Source organism: Catharus ustulatus, chromosome 3, assembly GCF_009819885.2.
Source record: "Catharus ustulatus isolate bCatUst1 chromosome 3, bCatUst1.pri.v2, whole genome shotgun sequence".
Classification (NCBI taxonomy): domain Eukaryota; kingdom Metazoa; phylum Chordata; class Aves; order Passeriformes; family Turdidae; genus Catharus; species Catharus ustulatus.
In genome coordinates this window covers 97760915-97781122 of record NC_046223.1, presented here as the reverse complement: position 1 = coordinate 97781122, position 20208 = coordinate 97760915, and the positions used below count along the sequence as shown (strand labels likewise).

The 20208-nt window shown below is 38.1% G+C and overlaps 1 protein-coding gene across 4 annotated transcripts in view; it reads left to right on the top strand.

Moving 5' to 3' along the window:
- ARHGEF10 (Rho guanine nucleotide exchange factor 10) overlaps nt 1-20208 on the top strand; it is a 110278-nt gene that overhangs the window by 64889 nt on the left and 25181 nt on the right. For all 4 annotated transcript variants that reach the window (XM_033054997.2, XM_033054994.2, XM_033054996.2 and 1 more), the window contains 7 exons: nt 7604-7719; nt 9309-9436; nt 9926-10026; nt 11427-11548; nt 14337-14423; nt 16455-16678; nt 17718-17875. In XM_033054997.2, the coding sequence (XP_032910888.1) occupies nt 7604-7719; nt 9309-9436; nt 9926-10026; nt 11427-11548; nt 14337-14423; nt 16455-16678; nt 17718-17875 (936 nt within the window). The remainder of the gene's footprint in view (nt 1-7603; nt 7720-9308; nt 9437-9925; nt 10027-11426; nt 11549-14336; nt 14424-16454; nt 16679-17717; nt 17876-20208) is intronic.

Genomic DNA, 20208 nt, shown 5'->3' with positions numbered 1-20208 from the left:
TTGTGTAGTTTGGACATGAGAGTGTGATATAATCTCAGAAGACCTACAGTTGACTTATGGTGGCTCAGATTTTTTTGTGAGCATTCAACTGTGGCGATGATAAGTTGGATTTAGTGTGAAAGAGCAAACCAGGGGAGGGCAGAAAGTGTGCTTTTCTGTGATGAACTTTAAATTGCCCATGGACTTGTGTATGTCATAAGCCAGGATTTTGGATAACTTTGTTTTTATTACAATTATAATCAAATTCCAATTGTTCAATTGTTTGCTGTACAAAAAACTCAAAGGAGAAGCAAGAAAACTGAACCTGCCCTCGTGCTTCTCTGGTGCATCTGTGAAAACAGGAACAGCCTGAGTGAGCAAGTGAAGACACAAATATGATGAGAGTGGTGATGTGAGGGCTGTCAGGGAGTTTGCTTGTATAAAACAGCGTGCAGAAAGTTGCAAAAACCTCATTTGCTTTGTTACTGGCTTTAACACTCATACAGAATTTCCAAGGAGGATGAGGAGTATATCAGAGATATGGATGTGCCTCTGGTGTATAACAGGTGCTTGGATGTGACCAGTTCTGTGCAAGATAAAGTTTTAGTACAGAAGGCGGCCTTCATCCCCAGCCCTTTAGTGAAAGCTAGGTATTCTGGGACAAGGGAATTTGTAAAGCGAAAGGAAATAATACTTTACATAACATCAGCTGCTAAATGAATTGTAGTGTTTCTGGTATTTCCAATATTCATAATCTTTTTGCCAACTCTGTCTATTAGTTGCTGAAATAGATAACTTGTGTATAATAATGGCACATAAAGATTTCCTTTGCTGTTTGTACTGAGAAAAGTACTTCCACTAGACCTGTAGAAGGAGAACGTTATTTCTTACTTTGATAAGTTCTATTCCACTGAACATTGGTGTGTTTTGCATACCAGTGTATTTATAGGAGCAGGATTCAGTACCAAGTGTAGGGAAAGAATTCCTCAACTGCAGTGATTGAATCTTGGGCTTTATTAATAGTTTCTGGTTTTCCTTTGTTATGTTAATTATCAAGGTTTTCAGTGTACAGGAAACTATTTTACTTCAAATACAACATTGTCTTTCACAGTCTCCATTCTTGTCCTTTCTAAAGGTGGGCATTATAAATTAAGCAGTGGGATGCTGTCTGCCTATTATTACTTCAGGGGAAAAATTCAACAAAACCTTTCTAGGACAATTAAAGCCAAATTTAAAGAATTGAACAGCTCTGTCTACACTTAAATGGCTTTAAATATATTACTGCTGCATCATCATAGTTTAACATAAATAGGTTAACAATCTCATGATATTTGTCCTGTTTATTATGAACTGATCAAGAATTCATCTAGTGTCATGATACTTTGCTTCCCAGAATACTGTGCAAGCTTCTCAGGTTTAAATGTAGTTGAAATGTTGTGTAAGGCCTGCTTTTTTTAATTATTTGTTCCAAGTGTGTAATCCAATACAAATACCAGTTTGTTATACGTTCCTCAGACACAGCAACTTTTAAAGTTACCTCCCACATATGCAATTCTTCCCCCACCCCAGGTGATTTTTGTGCTCTATATGAGGATTGAAACTTTCCCAAATCTCTTCCTTTCATAACATCTAACGTTTCAGTGTGCTGCCTGGATGAACACAGATGGCTCAGTGGGAGGAAGCAATACAAGCTCAGCCTCGAGGCCAGATTGCAAATGGCAAGTCAAATTTGGGATACACCAACCTTTCAGAGTGGTCTTCAAATCTAGCATGTTCTTCTAGTGTATCATTAATTTTGTGTTACCCCTCAGTAACATTGGAGCTGTAGTCAGGAAAAAAGCCTTTCTGAGATTCAATTGTGATTTTTGCATTTGTGCATTCATGATCTTCCATTCTGTGCAACACTAGCCTGGCTTCAGGGCTCTGTGTTTCTCAGAAGCAAAGTAGTCTTTATAAGGACCTTGAATTTTCATGATACATTGGCTTTCACTTCATTTCAACATAGCTTTTCCAAAACCAATTTATATTGATGTATTGTGGTTTTGAGCTATGTGAAGGAAAGGTCATTACTATGATTATATTCAAGGCAGATTTTGTCTATATTAGTTACTTTGCAGTGAAAGAGACACCCAGCAGTCTGTCTATTAACACTATTTCATTTCAACATGATGAACAATACAAATGTTTGCAAAAATAGTTATGACATTGAGAGTATGTTGATTGAGGCTTTTATTTCATTTGTGTGACATTTGGATTTATGTAATAGTATTACTTGAAGAAAATCCTTCTAATTGGGAATAAACAGGAGTTTAGTATGTGATGGGACCAGCTGAGCCATTATTTTTGCTTGCCCAGCAATAGATGTTCAAATTATGAGTGATTGCATCTACTCTGTCTTTAGTAGCGTAAATCTGTGATAAAATAGTAATTCACAAATGGGAATCAGAACACACAGCAAGAGCTAGCAGGTACAAATTACCATGGAAAATAAATGTGTCCCTTTGTAATTCTTAGAAAGTAAGAATAGGGTGTGATCAGTTCAGGATTCTGATACGCTTGAAGAGACCATGGAAACTGAAAATTTATGGAAACCGGATGGACGACAATCCCAAGGGGACAGCTGCTGTGCCAACACCTATTGAAGCAGCTACTGCTGTGCAGGGAGAGAGCTGTGGCTGCTCACTGTGCTCCCCAGCAGTGCAGCCTTCTGCCAGAGGTGGGAATCCTCCTCCTCTGCCCAGACACTAGCACATGGACACTTCTCTAGCATGTGTGTATTTATTCACAACCTTGCAAATTCTACTTTTGCCTGAACCAAGTTAAACTGACTTTGACCACACCCAGGGAGTTTCCTGCAAGCTTTGAAAACGCCTGGGTATAAATCACCTAGAATTGTGTCTGTTTCAATTATAAAAATTGCTTCATACCAGGCAAAATTGATGAATTGGAAGCTGTGATGCTGAGAGTAACACTGGAAAACAAACTGCTAAAATGAATGTTTGGTATTCTACTCAAATGTATTTTGGCCTAAGAAGAAATTATTATAAAAAGCATAATCTTCTCCCCAGTTTTACATAGCAGCAAAACCAATTTAAACTTTAACCTCCTTTCTTCCCTCTAAACCAAGTTGTGGTTTTGTTTTCTTTTCTAACCTTGAGTGTATTTCATTTTAATGCTGAGCAAGGAATTAGGTATTTTGCAAGAATTACTGGTTGTTGGCAGTAAACTTGCTTGTTGCAGGGAGGCACAAATTCCTCTGGTAAAATCTTAGCAACAAAGGAGTTGTTGAAAAAAATTCTTGCTAGATTACATGTGGCCAAGATTTTACCCTTGATCTGTAGGTGGAATGCAAAAATGTTGCCTTTGAAGCCACATGTGTGGTTATTGGTTACAGCATGCTGCCTTCTCTCCTGCCCAGGCACACTCTGTAGCACGTAGGATGTGTAGAGTTGGGGAGAGCCTTCTCTAAACCGTGAAGGATTTTTTTCCCATAAGAAAAATGAGTTGTTTTAGAGCTTGATAATGAACAAGAGTGGCTTAGAAATGAGAAGGAAATGTCTTTATCATTTGTGAAACATTTCACAGTACAAAAGAAACCGACCACGTATCTGCTTTGGAGTGAAGCCAAGAGTTTTAAAGTGTACTCTCTGTGGATAAAAGGAGTGAACACCCACCCCAAAACAGCCAACAATTGAATGGTCAGGGAACATGTGTAGGCTGGAGCAGCCAGTCTGTGGCTGTGAACTGAGAAACATCTGATGAACAGAGTAGTGTTCTCCCCCACCTCCCCCACTAAAGAAAAATCCTCCATCAGACGATTCTCAGGATCAAAACCACTGAGTAGCCATTTTTTATTTATTATTTTAAAAGGCGTTGTGAGTAACCCTTACAGGACCCAGTTCAGAGATAAAGTTGGCTGTAACTTGCAATTATTACCCCAACAAAATCCAAGTGATCACTTTTTAGAGAACTCACTTCTGATGAATCTACATCATTGTTCATTTCTGAAGCCTTATTTTTCTGTGTCAGTTTGTGCCCACTAAGGACCTCAGTGAAATGCTGATATTAGTCGTGCCTATTGATAGTCTTTGACTATTACAATTTCTTCTTAGCTTGACCATTTCTCTTTTCAAGAACATTAGAGGATGGAAGCAGGCTCTCATTAATTATTTACTGTTTTGATTTTGGGCTTCCTTTCCTGTACTAAGAATGTGATCTTTTAATGAATGAGCCCAAAATTACTTTTGTTTGGTTTTTCTGTGAGACAGCCTTTCAGATGCCAGGTTAGCTTATTTGCTTTGACATTCATATTGCATCCTTTTTATCTTGACTTATTAATAACTTATAAAATATGCATGATGCAGACAAAAAAGACTCAGGTGACAATTACTGAATGCAATTCAAGATTTATTCCTTATTTCCAAGGCTGCAACAAAGATATTTGTAAAATTATTTGAAGCTTCAAGAAGGGGATTATCAGGCATGGTGGATATATATGTACTGCTCAGGGCAAACCCATCTGTGTAAGCAGTTAAAGCTTGCTTTATGGCCTCAGTTGAAGACTATGGCATAAAGTCCTGCAGCATCAAGGAGACTTGCCTGGATGCTGCTTGGTATCTGTTGCATTAATGTCTGTTCTCCAAACAATAATAAACAAAATGTCTGCTAACTGTCTTTATCAGACCACAAAGAGTGATCCCGGCTTTTATAATTTATGAATAATCTAATTTGCTTGGGGGAAAATATCCATCCTGTACAAGTGAAGCCTCACAGACTCAGATTTTCACAGCCTGATTGTACATTTTCTCCTGGTTCAAACCCACAAAGCTAAACTTCAAAAATACTTGTAGAAATTTTTTCATGGCAATTGTTTGTTTTGTTTAGTAGTGGAGTTTGTAAGTGACAGGGGACTGGACTTCTGCAAAAACTCAACTAATCAAACAGTTATTTCTGTTCCGTGTAAATATTTTTTTTCAGAAGTTATCTTTTTGTTGAAGAAATTTGGAGCAAGAATCATCTCATTTGTGTTGTTTACAGTGCCAGATTATCATGGCTTTTAGCTAAATTTCGCTGGATTTCCTGTTAACACTGCTCTACACCTTTGCAAGTAGCCCCATCAAGATCAACAATTTGATGGTGGTGATTCTAGTACTCAACAAATTAAAATTATTGTGAATGTTAGCAGGAAAAAAGGTGTAAACTATCAGAGATAGATACAAGGAGAGAGGTGTTTACATCTTTTCTGATGTAGATTTTTCAAGTATTTGGGTTGAAAAAAGTGAAAATGCAGCTTAATGAAAGTATAGAGTCTGCAGTTCAAGAAAAGTGTTAATTTTTTTTTTTAAACAAAACTCAACTGACCATAATTTCAAAATTATTTTTCTTAGATCTAATTTGCAGTTGTTTCTTTTCATGGTGTACAATAAATGTAATTATCTTTTCTTAGGGACTAATTTAAGGGTAAGAAAGGCTAGATTGTTCTTTTAATTAACATTCAGAACAGGCAAAGAAGAGGATGATAGTTGCATCTATTATCTGGATGGGTAAACAGTAGTAAAGTGCAATCATTCTCCTGTTTGGTGCTGAAGTGCAATGCACAGAAATATTTTCTTTGAGCCTTGAAATTTTTTGCTTTTCAGGGTTTATGGCAGGCTTCCAGCTTAATATAATGATTTGCATTAAAGAAAAACATTGTGATGGCCTCTATGTATGATGGCTCCAAACAGGAAAATGTCTTTAGAAAATAGTTGTTTTGATACCTAACTGAAAATATACTAATGATTCAAGTAGCATTGTTTCATACATTTCACGATTATAAGCCGCACCATTTTGACTAAAATTTTGGTCCGAACCTGGAAGTGCGGTTTATAATCAGGTGCGGCCAATGTATGGATGAAGTTCAGAAATTTGCCAACCTGGAAGTGCGAACCCACAGCAGCGCCAAACCAGAGCCCACCTGGCCCCGGTGGTGGGGCAGCACTGAGCCGAGACCGCCCAGCCCCGAGCCGAGCCAGTAAACTCCGTGTTCCCGCTATTCTGTTACTAATTGGCAACTTTGTGAAAGTTGCATGCAGGTCCTTGCCGCGAACAAAAGTGCGGCTTACAATCCGGTGCGGCTTATATATGGAGGAAAAACGAAACGTTGCCGACACCCCAGAAGTGTGGTTTATAATCAGGCTTATAATTGTGAAATTACTGTAATTACATTTCATGTTTATTCTGACTTAGGCTGTTTGGACAGCTTTGTTTGACAGGTTTGATGTGTTGTGCTTTTTACCCTGGCCCTGCAGCAGGCTGGGGGAATGGAGGCAGCAGTAGTGTGTGTGTGGTTGCTGAGCTGTGCCCAGCACCCTCTGCCCTGCAGCCAGAGCAAGCGGCACAGCTCATGTCTGTGCTCCTCAGCTGTCTGCAGAGCCAGCAGCCAGCTCTGTATTTAGATCCTGTTCCTGCCAACACCATTGAAATCCTTCTGATGCAGGGGCGTTTGCTGCCCACAGACTGGCTTCCAAAGCTGTGCTGGGGATGAAGGACCCATAATTTGGATACTACACTGCGTGAGCTAAAGAATCTGCAGGAGTTTCCTGGCAAGATAATCCAGTTGTGTTACTGTCATTCAGCCAAAGGGAAACATGCTGACTCTGTGTGAGTCAGGGTGGATTTTTTTATGGGAGAGTGAGTGTTGTTTCCAAAGGAATTACTTAGCCATTCCACTCCTAGCATCATGGTAGTCAGAGTCTATTAGCAGGGGTTTGCAAGCTTTGTGCATTTGAATGAACACCTTATCCTAGTAATCAGTGTGTTTTTCTGAGTTACTGTTCCCTTATTAGCCCTTGTACTTATTGATTATTAGCATAAAATATTTTCTGCTGCTGATTTTAGAACAGATGCTTTTTGGATTTAAGCATGATTGCAGTGAAATTTCAAGTGGTTCAGTGAAATTACAGGCTTATGTTAGAGTTAGGATATGGATATATGACCTCGAACTGTCTCACAATCAATAAAGCAAATTTTTAATTTTAAACCGTCATAGAAAAAGCCACAGACAATTTTTTTTTTTCTTGTCATGTAGCCAAAAACAACCTCCAGGAAAGATGTTTGCATTAATATGTTGCAGCAAGTCTGTTTGGTGCTAAACAAAACTTCTATGGTAGCAAGAGATTTTGGGGTCAGTGAAGCTTCGATATGTGTTATAATTCTAGTATGGGATATTAAAAGTGCAGGTAGTGCTCTCCATCATACTAGATGAACAACTTGAATCTTGTTTGTAGCTGAAAAAGCAGTAAGATGATCTAAAAGGAAATGGCAATGGTAATGCCTGTGCATGCAAAGGTTGTATGTGATATATGCCACTGCTTATTATCTCCTAGGGTGCCTTTCACAGTTATCTGTTTGCAGGGACATTAGAAGCAGCTGGAGCAAGAAAGTGAAATTCTGGGGATAGATGTAGAAATAAACCACTTTGATTTTGAGATGTAGTATATGTTTATATGTTTTTGAGACCACAATAAACCACTTTGATTTTGAGACATAATATGTGTTTATATTGTCTTTATGATACTTTCCTCGATCAGTTGAGAATTGCATCTTTTTATTATGTATAACCATGTGGTTTTATTCATTTCAGACAAGCTCTATATGGGACCAGGGCAACTGTACCATGATCTGCAGAACCTTTTACATGACTTGAATGTACTTGGTCAAATTAGTCAATTAATAAACAGCCTTAAAGGAAACTATCAGGTAATAAACAAAGCTGGATATATTTTTCTAGTCTGTTTTTGTAAAGTAGTTTAGCTACCTCTCCCTAGGGCTTAGTTCTCTCTGTAAAAAATGAAATAATTTTTACCTCTAAAAATGCATTTACTGTTAAGTGTTACAAATAGATTGCAGCTGTCCTTCTAATCTTGTTTTTCTTTGTTCTTTTTAAGTGTAGGTGGATACTACAAGTGTCTGCATTTGTTCAGTAACTGATAAGCTTACATAGAAACACAATCACATTTTGATGTTAAGAAATTGGATTCTTGCAGTCAGGCATGGTAGTAGGAGGATGGTTGTTTGGAGGAAGCTCTTGATCCCCATCCAAGCTCATAATCCTGGCTTTTGGGGGAAACTGTACTTAAAACTGAGTATAAATAACAAAAATATAAAAGGATTTTCAGAAAAATGTAAAAAGTATATTACTTTAGCTTTGTTCACATCCCTTTGATTTAGCTTATACTCTGGCAAACAAATATAGTATCTTACACCAAACATCTTGAGACTTCAAACTGTTACTTTTTTTTCCTTGTTTTTTTATATGTGGTTACATGTAATTTTTAACTCCTACTTGCCACCACAGGTTTCAAATGTGTGTATATGTTTGAATATATGAAAGCTGCGTTTCTCTTGACATATCTTGGCTTCAGAGTGAAGGTATTAAATAAACCATAGAATTCTGTGAAAATATGTACTCTGAATATTTTGTGAAAATATGTACTCTATGGAAAGAGTGCTTTGGACAAAGTGTTAGAAGGTGAATTTCATCTGCATAATTGGGAATATGTATGGCACAGATATACCATAAGACATTCAACCATCACATATAAAAAACCTTTCTGTCTGTGCTGACAGTCAGAGCCAACTACTCTTTGAAAACTTAAAATTCAGTCATTGTTTCCTGGCAGATGTGTGTAAGACCATTGCAAGAATTTAGTTGAGGAATGAGGTCGGCTTCTTTATTTTTGAAAAAATACTTAAGTTGCCATAGAATTCTGATGGTGAAAAGTGTGTGTACTTCTGTGTATTTGTTAGTCTTGATGCTTTGTATCATTCAGGTGAGCTTTTACTCTCTGCAAAGGAACACTCACCTTGCAGTGAGCTATTGTTTCAGTATCTTAAACAGATTTAGACCACACATCTTTCATGATGGGTCTGTAAATATTTGGACTCAAAGATTTGAACGAGAGCATATATTTTCAGTATGATTTGTGGATGTTTTCAAAAGACTTTCTTTAGTAGCAGAATTTGTGATGCTGGAATAAAGTAAAAGACTTATGCATACACCTGATACAAATTTCTATTTTTAATTTGACAAATGCTTGGGAATGTCATTTATGCGTCATCAAACTGAGCAATGTGAGATTAAATGTTCAGATGACATACATTAGAAAATATTTTATAGATATTTCTGATCTGTGTTTACAAATATGGCTATATTTTCCATGATAGAAACGTGGTTTGATTGAAGCCCATGTGTCGTTGTTTGTCATATGCAGAAATCACCTTGTTATCTTGTTTGCAACAGGCTGGTAGGCTGGTGTTGAATTTTAGGGTTTTTTTTAATTTTTCAGAACTTAAACCAATCTGTCGCTCATGACTGGACCTCAGGTTTACAAAAACTGATTTTGAAAAAAGAAGATGAAATCAGAGCGGCAGATCGCTGTAGAATTCAGCTGCAACTCCCAGGGAAACAGGACAAGTCAGTAGAAATCTTGATTACAAAACTTTCTAAATTGGTTTATGTATTAGGTATAGATGTACAAGGGAGGATTTGGGAATCTATAGCTCTTCCCTCCCTTCTATCTCCATGGTAAGCCCCTGACTTTTGCTCTTATGCCATAATGCTGGAAGCTGAAATGTTCCAGAGAGCACTGTAACTTTTCTCCTGTTTCTCAGCCCAGTGTTCTGGATGCAAGAAGCAAGAGAGAAACCATGGCAGGGACAACTAATAGGGAACAGTCACTGTTGTATTCCTTCACCCGTTGCTCTCATAACATTTCATGTAAAGTACAGGAAGACGGACATGTGGCATATCATGTCCTGCACACTTAAATCAGAGCTGAGTCTTTTCTAAGTACTATAAAATAATGAAATTTCATCTTGATCAACATTTTTACTCATGGTTATATTCTATATTCATAGCCAATGTGTTTATAGTGGCTTTTTTTTTTCCTCTTCTGTATTGCAGGTCTGGGCGGCCAACTTTCTTTACAGCTGTGTTCAATACATTTACCCCTGCAATCAAACAGTCTTGGATCAACAATTTACAAATGGCTAAACTCGCTCTTGGTAATTCCTAGTTATTCAAATTGCCTAACAAGTTAAAATAGCTCTCAATGTACAGTGTCATTTATTTATTTTTATTTTTGGAGAATGATTTTCCTTTTTGGTGAAAATTTGTAGATGTTAAAAATTGCAATACAGTAAATAGTGGTGATTGTGTATCACTACAAACTAATAACATTATAGATAAAACAAGGCACTCATTATGAAGGAATATATTTTTGACAGTATTTTAACAAAGTCTGGTATTCATTACTAATTGTTGCATCTAAATCAACACAAATAATCTCTAAGTCCTGTGATGCTGTTAGTCTCCTGTGTTTGCACAGGGGGATAGGTTTCCAAAGATACTTGGACTTTTCCATGCCGAAGTTGAGAATTATTAACTTACTTGAAAGCATGTTTCACCAGCACATGGTCGAAATAGAGTGCTTTTGTGAAGTCTCTCAGAAGACAAGCAAAGAAACAAAACAAAAAAAGAGAGAATGGATGTTTCCATCATTCCAGGAGGAGGATCCTTGTAATTATGATAACTATCAGTTGATACGGATGTTACTTAAACAGGCAGAAAAATGCTGTTCAACCGAATTTCTAGATTTCCTGGAGTCTGAGAGGTTTCATGAGTCTTTTCCTCTTTCAGTTAACAAGATCATTAAGAGACGACCCTTAACATTTTGCTAATGTAAGGTGTTCTTTTTTGCATTATCAATATGTATGTACAGTAATTTCACGAGTATAAGGCACACCTCTGGGAATCGGCAAATTTCCGAACTTTGTCCATATATAAGGTGCACCGGGCTATAAGGCGCACTTTTTTTTGCAGCGAGGATCCACACGCAACAAAGTAACAAATTAATAATGGAATCACGCGATTGCGGGGTTTACTGGCAGGTGCTCAATTTGCAAACATTTTTCACAGATTGGCGTAGCCTTTAAACGCAGCCCCAGGCGCCCTCGCTGTGCTGCGGGCCCCGGCACTCCCGCCCGCCCACAGTGCCGGCTGGCGCGGCTGGAGCAGCTGGGCTCCCGTGGCGCGGCTCAGCGCTCCCACAAGGCTGCCCCGCCTCGCGGCTCAGCTCACAGCTTGCACTTCTGGGTTGGCAAATTTCCGAACTTGCCAACTTCCGAACATATATCAGGCGCTCTGGGGTATGAGGTGCACTTCTGGGTTTGGACCAAAATTTTAGTCAAAAGGGTGTGCCTTACACGCGTGAAATTACTGTAATCTACTCAATTGAATCTTTGTTCACAGTTTTATGTTGTCATTTATGTATCTACGGCATAAGAGCAGCCTGATCTGTATTGACTAGTCCTGACAGAATTCTTTTCTGTTCCTATGGAGAGGTGGAAGTGATTATTCAGTGAAAGGATTGTGGAGTGTTTATTGTTTGTTCTTTCCATTACAGCGGAGGATAACCTGTTAGGTTGGTTCTGCATAGAAGATGATGGGAATCAAATAAAAAAGGAGAAACATCCTCTCCTTGTTAGACACATGCCAGTAATGATGGCCAAGCAACAGGAGTTTAAGGTGAATGGAATTTTGATATGATATTGCAGTTAGGTTTTCTTACATGATATAATTTCTAAAGAATTCCATATTGTAAATGCATCTACTAGTTCACATCTGTTAGTTCTTTTGAGCAGCTACCCTGCTTTAAGACCATTAGCAACTAAAGGTCCAGAAGAGTCACAAGAATGCAAAATGCTGCAATCTTTGAGGCAAGGAGCATAATGTTTATTTTTACCTAGTAGGACATTCACTTCATATGTAAGTGAATAACTCAGTGTAAACAGAACTGATGGGAATTTTTAATTCATCTTGGGATTTCCAAATGTGTGTTTGGGGTTTAGAAGTAACCTAAAGCTTACAAAGACCAAGAATCTGATCTCAATGAAAACTGTCCACTTTTGGTGTAACTATGTTAAATCCTCCTCAAATTTCTTATTTTTATTAGTGCACAGAGAACAATATTTTTAAATATTTTTTTTTCTTTAGTTATGTTTCATGGAATCTTATGTAAAATGTCATATTCTGAACAATGATATAGAAATTGTCTTAATTGTTCATTTCCTAAAGCAGTGTGTCACTTTGAAGCCTTATTGACCACTGACTTTAATGGTGAAAATCAGTACAATACCAAACCAATAGATGGAAGGGTGCTGTTTTTCCTGTGTATCAACAGGATTTCTTATTGAACATCAGTCAGTAAGTCCTGTGCAAAAAGAGAAATGGAAATAAAATTGTGTGTGTTTGGATAGAATCCCAAAATTAAGTTAATGTCATAGCATGGGTGCTGCTTAAAGGGGTGAGTCTACAGGCCCTCAGTGCTAGATCAGCCTACACAGGAGGGAAGCTCAGCTGACAGCTTCACTTCAAGTGTGAGTATACAAGCCTGGATGTTGGGGGGAAAATAATTGGTGGTTCAAAATGCAGTGTAAATGTGTAATGGAGCTAAGACAATCTATTGCTATGATACTGCTTTTCAGAGCAGTGAAAGTTTACTGAAACTCTCTGATTTTCCCATGACTTTTGACTAAGATGCAAAGGGACACAGAGGTGTAACAAGGAGCCTGGGAAATATCCAACACGCAGACTGTCTCATTTTTCACTAGTGATATATTTCATTGTCACAGCTACTGTAAATCACCACAAGTGGATAGCTTCAGCATGTACTAAATGAGACATGCTAAGACAGGCATGGATAGCTCTTTTTTTCTTCTCTTTTTATAGTCTAGTGATTTCAATTGATTTTCTGTATATAGTGAATTGCTTTGCTGAATTAATAATGTTTTTTCTGCTAAAGCAAATCACTTTGTAATGCCTGCTGACTTCAAGGAGATTTGTAAAATTCTTTACACTTTGTAAAATTAAGTAAACTTTGAATTTAGAACTCTTAACTTTTGCTGGCTTGTTTTGTTTTTGTTTTGTTTCTGTTTTTTGTCTATTGTTCACTGTTGAGAGATGATGTTGCCAGGCTATGGGGAGTTAATACTAACTGAGTAGTCTAAGTTAATACTAACTGAGATGTGTACAATATAATCAGAAGGACATTGATGTCCAAGAGAACATTAGTTTGAATTATACAGAATCTTGTGTAAAAATGTAATATCACACCTCATTAGAAAACTTGTTATTCTCTACACAGTTATGAATTGCTTTTATATATTTTGAAGTGTTTATATAAGCTTTAGGAAACTGCTGTGGACATTAAGGAAATTAGAAATCCATGATTGGTCATAAGAATGGTTTTTTTCAGATCCTTGATGATTGAATGATCTTTGGAGTTGGGATGGACTTAAATATAGACCTTGAGTCTGATGTTGCTTTCAGATTTTTTTTTAATAGCCTACATGATAAAATCATGAGTTGTTATTAGTTTACTGACAGTAACATGATGATATAAGATTGAAGTCTGAAGAATGATAATATTAGCATTCAAAAGGACTAAGGCAGCTGGAGAAATAATTGAGGGGAGGGGAAAGAAAAATGAAAAGGATGACAGCAGGACAGACAGATACTATGCTCAGGGAGAAATTAGGAGCTTTATAAATCCAGATTGAAGAGGTGTTTTAGTTGGTCTGTTCAAGTAATTTTTAATACTGACCACCAAGGTAAAGATTGGTTAGGAATATAATATTGTTACAAAGAGAACTAATGAATGAGATGTGTAGAAACAGGATTCTGAAGAGGTAACAATGGTGTTGTACTGCTACCAGCTCTGCTAGAATAGTGTGTTGAGGCGAGAAAACTCTTCACTCTCAAGTATACACATGTGGCTGATACATCTGCTGGAGAAATGTCAGTTGAAGAAGTGGCAATAATAAGTTTAAAAACAGCAATTTGATAAAGCAATTGTTTAAAAAAATTATATGGTAATTAAGTGATAATGTTAATTTAGCCTAAGGAAGAGGTGTCTCATGCAGGGTCATTACATATATCAGCCTTACACGTAAAAGGACACTGCAGAGAAGGAGAATTACCTGGTGTCTGAGATGAGAGGTAACAGGCTAGTGATTACATCAGGGATGGTGTCATGTTGGGGACATGAAAAAACTTAAAAGTCATGAAGCTTTTGAGCAGATCAGCAAAATAGAATTTATAGTCTTCAACCTTAAAGGTCTGTAGGGGTCGATAAGGAATGTGTCAAGAACAGTGTCTGTGCAGCTGACCCTGCCCATGAGAAACTGGATGAACATCCTTGCCTTATGAGAGTCTTTGATATCTTTAAATGCTTTAGTTAATTACAAATGAAAATAGACAGAAACAGGCATATTTTTTTTAATGTGCTAACTGCTCCCTTTTCCTCTCTTTGCAGATTGAATGTGCTGCTTATAATCCTGAGCCATACCTTGCAGGAGAAACAGAGTCAGATTCCTGTGCTGTGGAACATGGTTTTCTTTGGGTAAGTGTAATCTTTAAAACCTGTAAGTGGTTGTCTCCTGTTTCTTTCCATTGCATTTTGTGACTCTTGGCAATGTGTAAATATGAAAGAAATGTTGGGTTGACTTTTTCCTCTTTGTTTATTTGTTTAAAGATAAAAGGTTAGCTACTAATTTGTCCATGTGATCTTGCTGGTCTCTGTAGTTAACTGTGTGTGATTTGTGCAGCACAGAATGAATTCCAAAGTGCTGAGCATATTCAGAAGGGAGTTATGTGCTAATTTGTAACAATTGCTGCTAAAACCCGTACGAGCTTACACTGTCCTACTGTCTGTTGTCATATTTTAAGAATGGTTTAGCCAAAAATAATCTGTTTAAATCTGCATGGGAAAAAAACTTAGTCTGCATATTATGACCCCAGATATGCAGATATTCCTGCAGAGGTGGATAGAAGCTGTTCTTGAAAAAAAAGGCAAGCTAATGATTTCAGGAGCTTTTCTTGTTACTGCAACACTGAAACTGTGAATTAAAAGTTAGAAATAGCTTTTCTTAGTTGTTGTTTTCAAGGCAGCCCATATAATTTCCTTTTGTCTTTGCCATTTGTAAACAGTCATTGCAAAAACATGCAAATTAAATCTTTCTACTGCTACAAAATATTCTTTCTTTCTCTTTCCTATTCTATTTCATATAAACAGAAAGAGTTATTATACAAAAACATGTACTGTGCTTGCTTGGGTAGGTTTGTTTGTTGGTTTGTTTTTGGTTTTTTTTACTTCTCCCTGATCCCTAAAAGGCATAAGTTTATGGACATGTTGGTTATACTTAGTGCTGGGTCAGGGAGAAATTCAGGTTTCTGTATCAGCAAGTGTACAAGACTCTTTCTTTTGGGACAGAACATTTCTTTCTAGGCCTGTTACCTGTGCAAAGGACAGGCTTCAGCTATTTTACCTGTCTTAAAAGAACCTGAGACAATTTAGAACACCAGTTATTAAAATAGCATGTTACACAGATATTTACAGTAATTGCATTATTCAATGTACAGTAATTTCACAATTACAAGCCGCACGGACTATAAGCCGCATCTCCGGGTGTTGGCAAACATTTCGTTCTTTGTCCATAGATAAGCCGCACCTGCTTGTAAGCTGCTCTGTCATTCGCAGTGAGGACCCGCGTGCAACAAAGTTGCTAAATAGTAACAGAATCGTGGCATGGTGGGGTTTACTGGCTCGGCTCGGGGCTGTGCAGGCTCGGCCTGCTCGGGGCTGCTGACGGGGCCAGGTGGCCCAGCTTGGTGGGGCCGCTTGGCAGGGCTGCTCGGGGCCAGCCACTGCTGCTACTGGGCTCGCTCACCCCGGCCCGGCGCTGCCCCGTGGTGGCAGGCAGGGATGGAGCCCGCTGGCACCCGCAGCAGCGAAGGCAGGAGGGGCACGGGCCGCGGGGATGGCAGCACGGAGCCCCTCGCCTCTCCCCTGTCTGAAGGAGGGAGCTCCCCTGCCTCCCTCCTCCCCTCCGCGCTGCCGGCACTGAGCTGGCCCCACCCGCCGTGCAACACAGTAACCAATTTGTAACAATCGCGAAATCCTGGGTTTTACTGGCAGGTGCTCGGCTCGGCACCCTGGCTGGAACTTCCAGGGTTGTAAATGTCAGAAAATTATTCACATATTAGCCGCTCCTGAATGTAAGCTGCATTTCCAGTGTGGGAGCAAAATTTTAGTCGAAATGGTGCAGCTTGTATTCGTGAAATTACTGTATAAGCATTTGAATCGTGTATCAGAATAGGCCATACTATTATTCCTGCTTTAAAAGCATAATTTTTTGTGAGTGTAGAAGGCAAGTTTATATATATAATGTTTTGACATATCTTATATTTGTACTGAATAATTCTCTTATGTCTTTATGCATGAAAATTCATATTCACACATAAAACTTGAGATGCAGTCTTCAGTTAACATTCCAGTCATTCCTTCTTGTACATGCTGATCTTCCAGGAGACAGGTATCAGTCCTGGTCTGTTGGAGGTTTTTTTATATTTTATTTTCCTTTTTTCATTTCAGATTGGCAGTTGTACTAATCAGATGGGCCAGATTGCAATAGTCTCATTTCAAAGCTCCAGCCCCAAGGTTATTGAGTGCTTCAATGTGGAATCACGGATTCTCTGCATGGTCTACATACCAGAGGAGGAGAAGCTGAAAGAGCAAAACAAAGCTCCAGACTCTGAAAATGTTCTTGCAAAAACATCTAATGTGCCTACTATTTGCCTTGGCATGGAAGAGGGAAGGTGATTCTTGGTTTTGATGTTATGCTTATAATTTATTGATTAAGTTTACTATTCTACAGCAAAATTGTGAGATACTTCTAGGAAAATGTTTACTTTTGAAAAAAGTGTCCAAGTGTTATCCCAGTGACCTCAAGGTATCCTTTCCACTTAAACCAAGGAACTCTATATTATTTAAAATTAAACTGTGTGTTACTTGAAATTAAAGCAGGGCATCTTTTTGATAAAAGAGGATTAGTTTATCACATTTGAAAAATAGAAATACTACTTTTGTAACATTATAATGTAATCTTCAGGTATTGGAAAATTTTCAGAATGGTAAAGAGGAATCCATTAATCTTCTGACATGTCATATTATTTGTCACGTGAAAAAATAATGGCATGAATTACGGTGCTCTCTTTGCACTATGGCCTACTGAGCCGTCACTGGACTTGTGTTGGAGAACAAGGCTACAAGTTCTAAACTTATAGGTCAGTTAGCAAACAGATCTTGTCAATAATTAGTTGAGGGCATAAGTGTGTAACTACATGTGATTTTTGAGGGTGTTTGTAACCAGTATAAATGAAGGAGAACAAAATTCTCCAAGGAAAATGTTGTTTCTAGAAATCAGTAATTTAATTCCAGCCTTAATAATATTCTTAGCATACCCATTGTAACAATCAGTAGGAATTATGGAAATTTTACGTGTGATATCTCGTAGTGAGTTTTTCTTTTCTTCTCCCTAGTTCTCCACATAATAGAATTATTTTTTTTAACTAATAAAAGTTTTAGATAGACTCATAATAAGGACTTTGAGCAGAATTTTTATTATGTCTCTTTTTGGAATAACTGTTCTGCAGACAGGATAATATGAATGTGTTGTCATATGTCAATGTTAAATAATTGCAAGTTGTCTATGCAGACATTCTGGGGTGTCAAGAATTGAAGAAGAAAATCCTCTTTCCCCCAATATTTTATTCTAAACTTCTCTTTTGCATATTCTAACAGGAACTATGTAAAGCATAAATTCACAGGATTGTTTCTTCTTGTTTCTTTCTATAGCATTTCTATTTACAAAAGTTGCCAAGGCTCAAAGAAAATTCGACTTCAACACTTCTTCACTCCTGAAAAATCAACTGTTATGAGCCTAACATATAGGTCTCAGTACTTGTTTGCTGGCTTGGTAAATGGAAACATCTCAATCTACACAAAAGCAGAAGGTAATGCTGCATAGTGATATGATTTGATGGCATCCTGAGGAACTCACATGTCAGTGTATTTTGGCAAAAGTGATTTTCCACTAATATATTTTCTGAAAATCCTTTGTAAAACTGCTGAACTAGGATTACTACTTTTTCCGGTATGGCTGAAGAGACTTGTTGTCTCTTTTTGAAGGATAGCAGGAACTTAGATACTGTTTCCACTTTCACCACACATGTGACAATTGATTTTCCCTCTTAGTTTAAACCCTGAAGTCTTCAGTGTTGCAAGAGTCCAGAAATTTATGTGCTAACAGCACATACACAGCACAGTGCTTATTTCACTAACTACCTAGTACTGGTGGTTTTGAAACACAGAAATCCCCTGTTGGTAGAGTTTTCTGTATACCTCATTTAAATTGACAACCCCATTTTTACTGTACAGATGGGATAAGTCCCATGTATTTCAAGGTAGACCTCATTTTTCTATTAGCATCACAGATGGTTGTTTTATTTCAGCTAAATAATTGACTAAAATAATTTGGATAAAGGAGAATCACTGGCAATTCTCCTGAACCACAGCTGTCTTTTCCAGAGTTGGTTTAGGTGCTTCTAGAACATCTCAGTAACTTCCCTGCAGTATTGCATATATATCTAGTGATTCAGTTCAAAATCTGTGAGGCTCTGCTCAAGGTTTGAAACCTTAATGTTTTAAGTGAAGTGTTAGTACAGAGACTCATAACCTTGCAAAGTTCAGAGCCAGCAGAGATGTGCTTTATTTGTGTGAGCTGCAGTAATGATGGTTGTCATGCTTCTCCAATGTGGTGGATCCTGTGAACAGTTCAGCTGCATTTGTGTGGCACTGTATCATGGCTACTAAATCCAGCCAGCTTCTAACTGAGGAATCAAACTTAGTGTCTGTAATCTTGGAACAAATTATATGTCCACTGTTAGCTCATATAAAGACTTTGTTTGGGAAAGGTACAGGATGCTTTCTTTTTTTTTTTTTCCCAAGCAACAAAGGATCTGGGAAAAAGTGTTGGGAAAGAGACTTCCTTTGTGCGCTTGTCATCTTCAACCCAGTAGGTTTCCTGTTGAGCTGTTGTCTCTGATCTGAAGCCAAACATTTTTTTTTACCACTGAATAGCATTTTTTTTCTTTACTTTTGAGGCACAGGATTGAGGTCTTGATCCTAGATTCATAATATTTCTGGTATTTCAGTTTCTCTACATACCTGGGAGGGGTATTAAAGTGAATCTGTCAAATTCTCTGAAACATGTTGGTGTATTTAAACTGTTTTAAGACTGCAATTACTATCACTCAACTTCTTCCAGAAAAGACCACTTCAAAAACATAAATGACATCCTTGGCAGTAGAGCTAAGAAAGGATTCATGGGTTGCATATCTACAAAGAATGTTAAAGATGGGGCAGAGCTGTTAACCAGACTGCATTACAGTCTGGTTATGATGATGCATTGACCAGGATCATAGCATCCCGTGTTCATCTTCTTCTGAAGACACTGGTTTTGGGCAGTGAGATGTTCACAAAGCCTGTCAAAGTCTGAGCCATGATCACTGGAACTTTGAGATGGGAAATAATAACATTTTTCAGACTCTTGTCAGTTAATCTTGTAGTCCTTCTCTGTATTGCTTGGTCAGTGTGGCTTATTTCAGTTCTCCATGCCCCATGGAAGTTGTGTGATTCAGCTGCTGCCATGTTAGTGTCTGTCTTCCTTATAGTTGGCTGCTGTGGCTATGTGAGGCAGTCAGCCCTGGAGGGGTGTTTTTATGAGCACTGACCTATTTACCAAACAAAGGAATCCAAGCAGTGAAATGGGAGGGAGGGGGAATGCAACCTCTGAGGAGCTTTGTGCAATTCATCAGGGTTGCCTTCTGTTCTGCAGAAGGGGCTACTTTTCAGCCATGCACTTAGCTTGGGTTCTGGTCTGTCATTGTAAAGGAGATTAAGTAAAGATTTAAAAGTGAATGTGAAATATACCCCACTCCATTACATCTTGATTTGAAACCTGAGAAGGACAAATGCTCTGAGATGCACAGGAAAAATGGTTGTGTAGCCTGTTGCAGGATTCCATGAATGAGAAAGGACAATCTTTCTTCTAGGATGAAAATCTACCTCACAAGCTGTGATACTTTTGGGCTCCTTTTGTCTTCCTTCCTGGGCAGAAATTGTGTGGATCAGTTCAGTCACTGAAGTTACTCTGTGTAGTCAGAGACCCATGACTTGTCATTTGGTTTGCAGGACCCAAATAGCTCTAATTTCTCCAGTTGTTCTCAGAGGGGTCAGTGCATATTGTTTGTTTACAAACAGCAAGTGCTTTCTTCTGACTTTCATC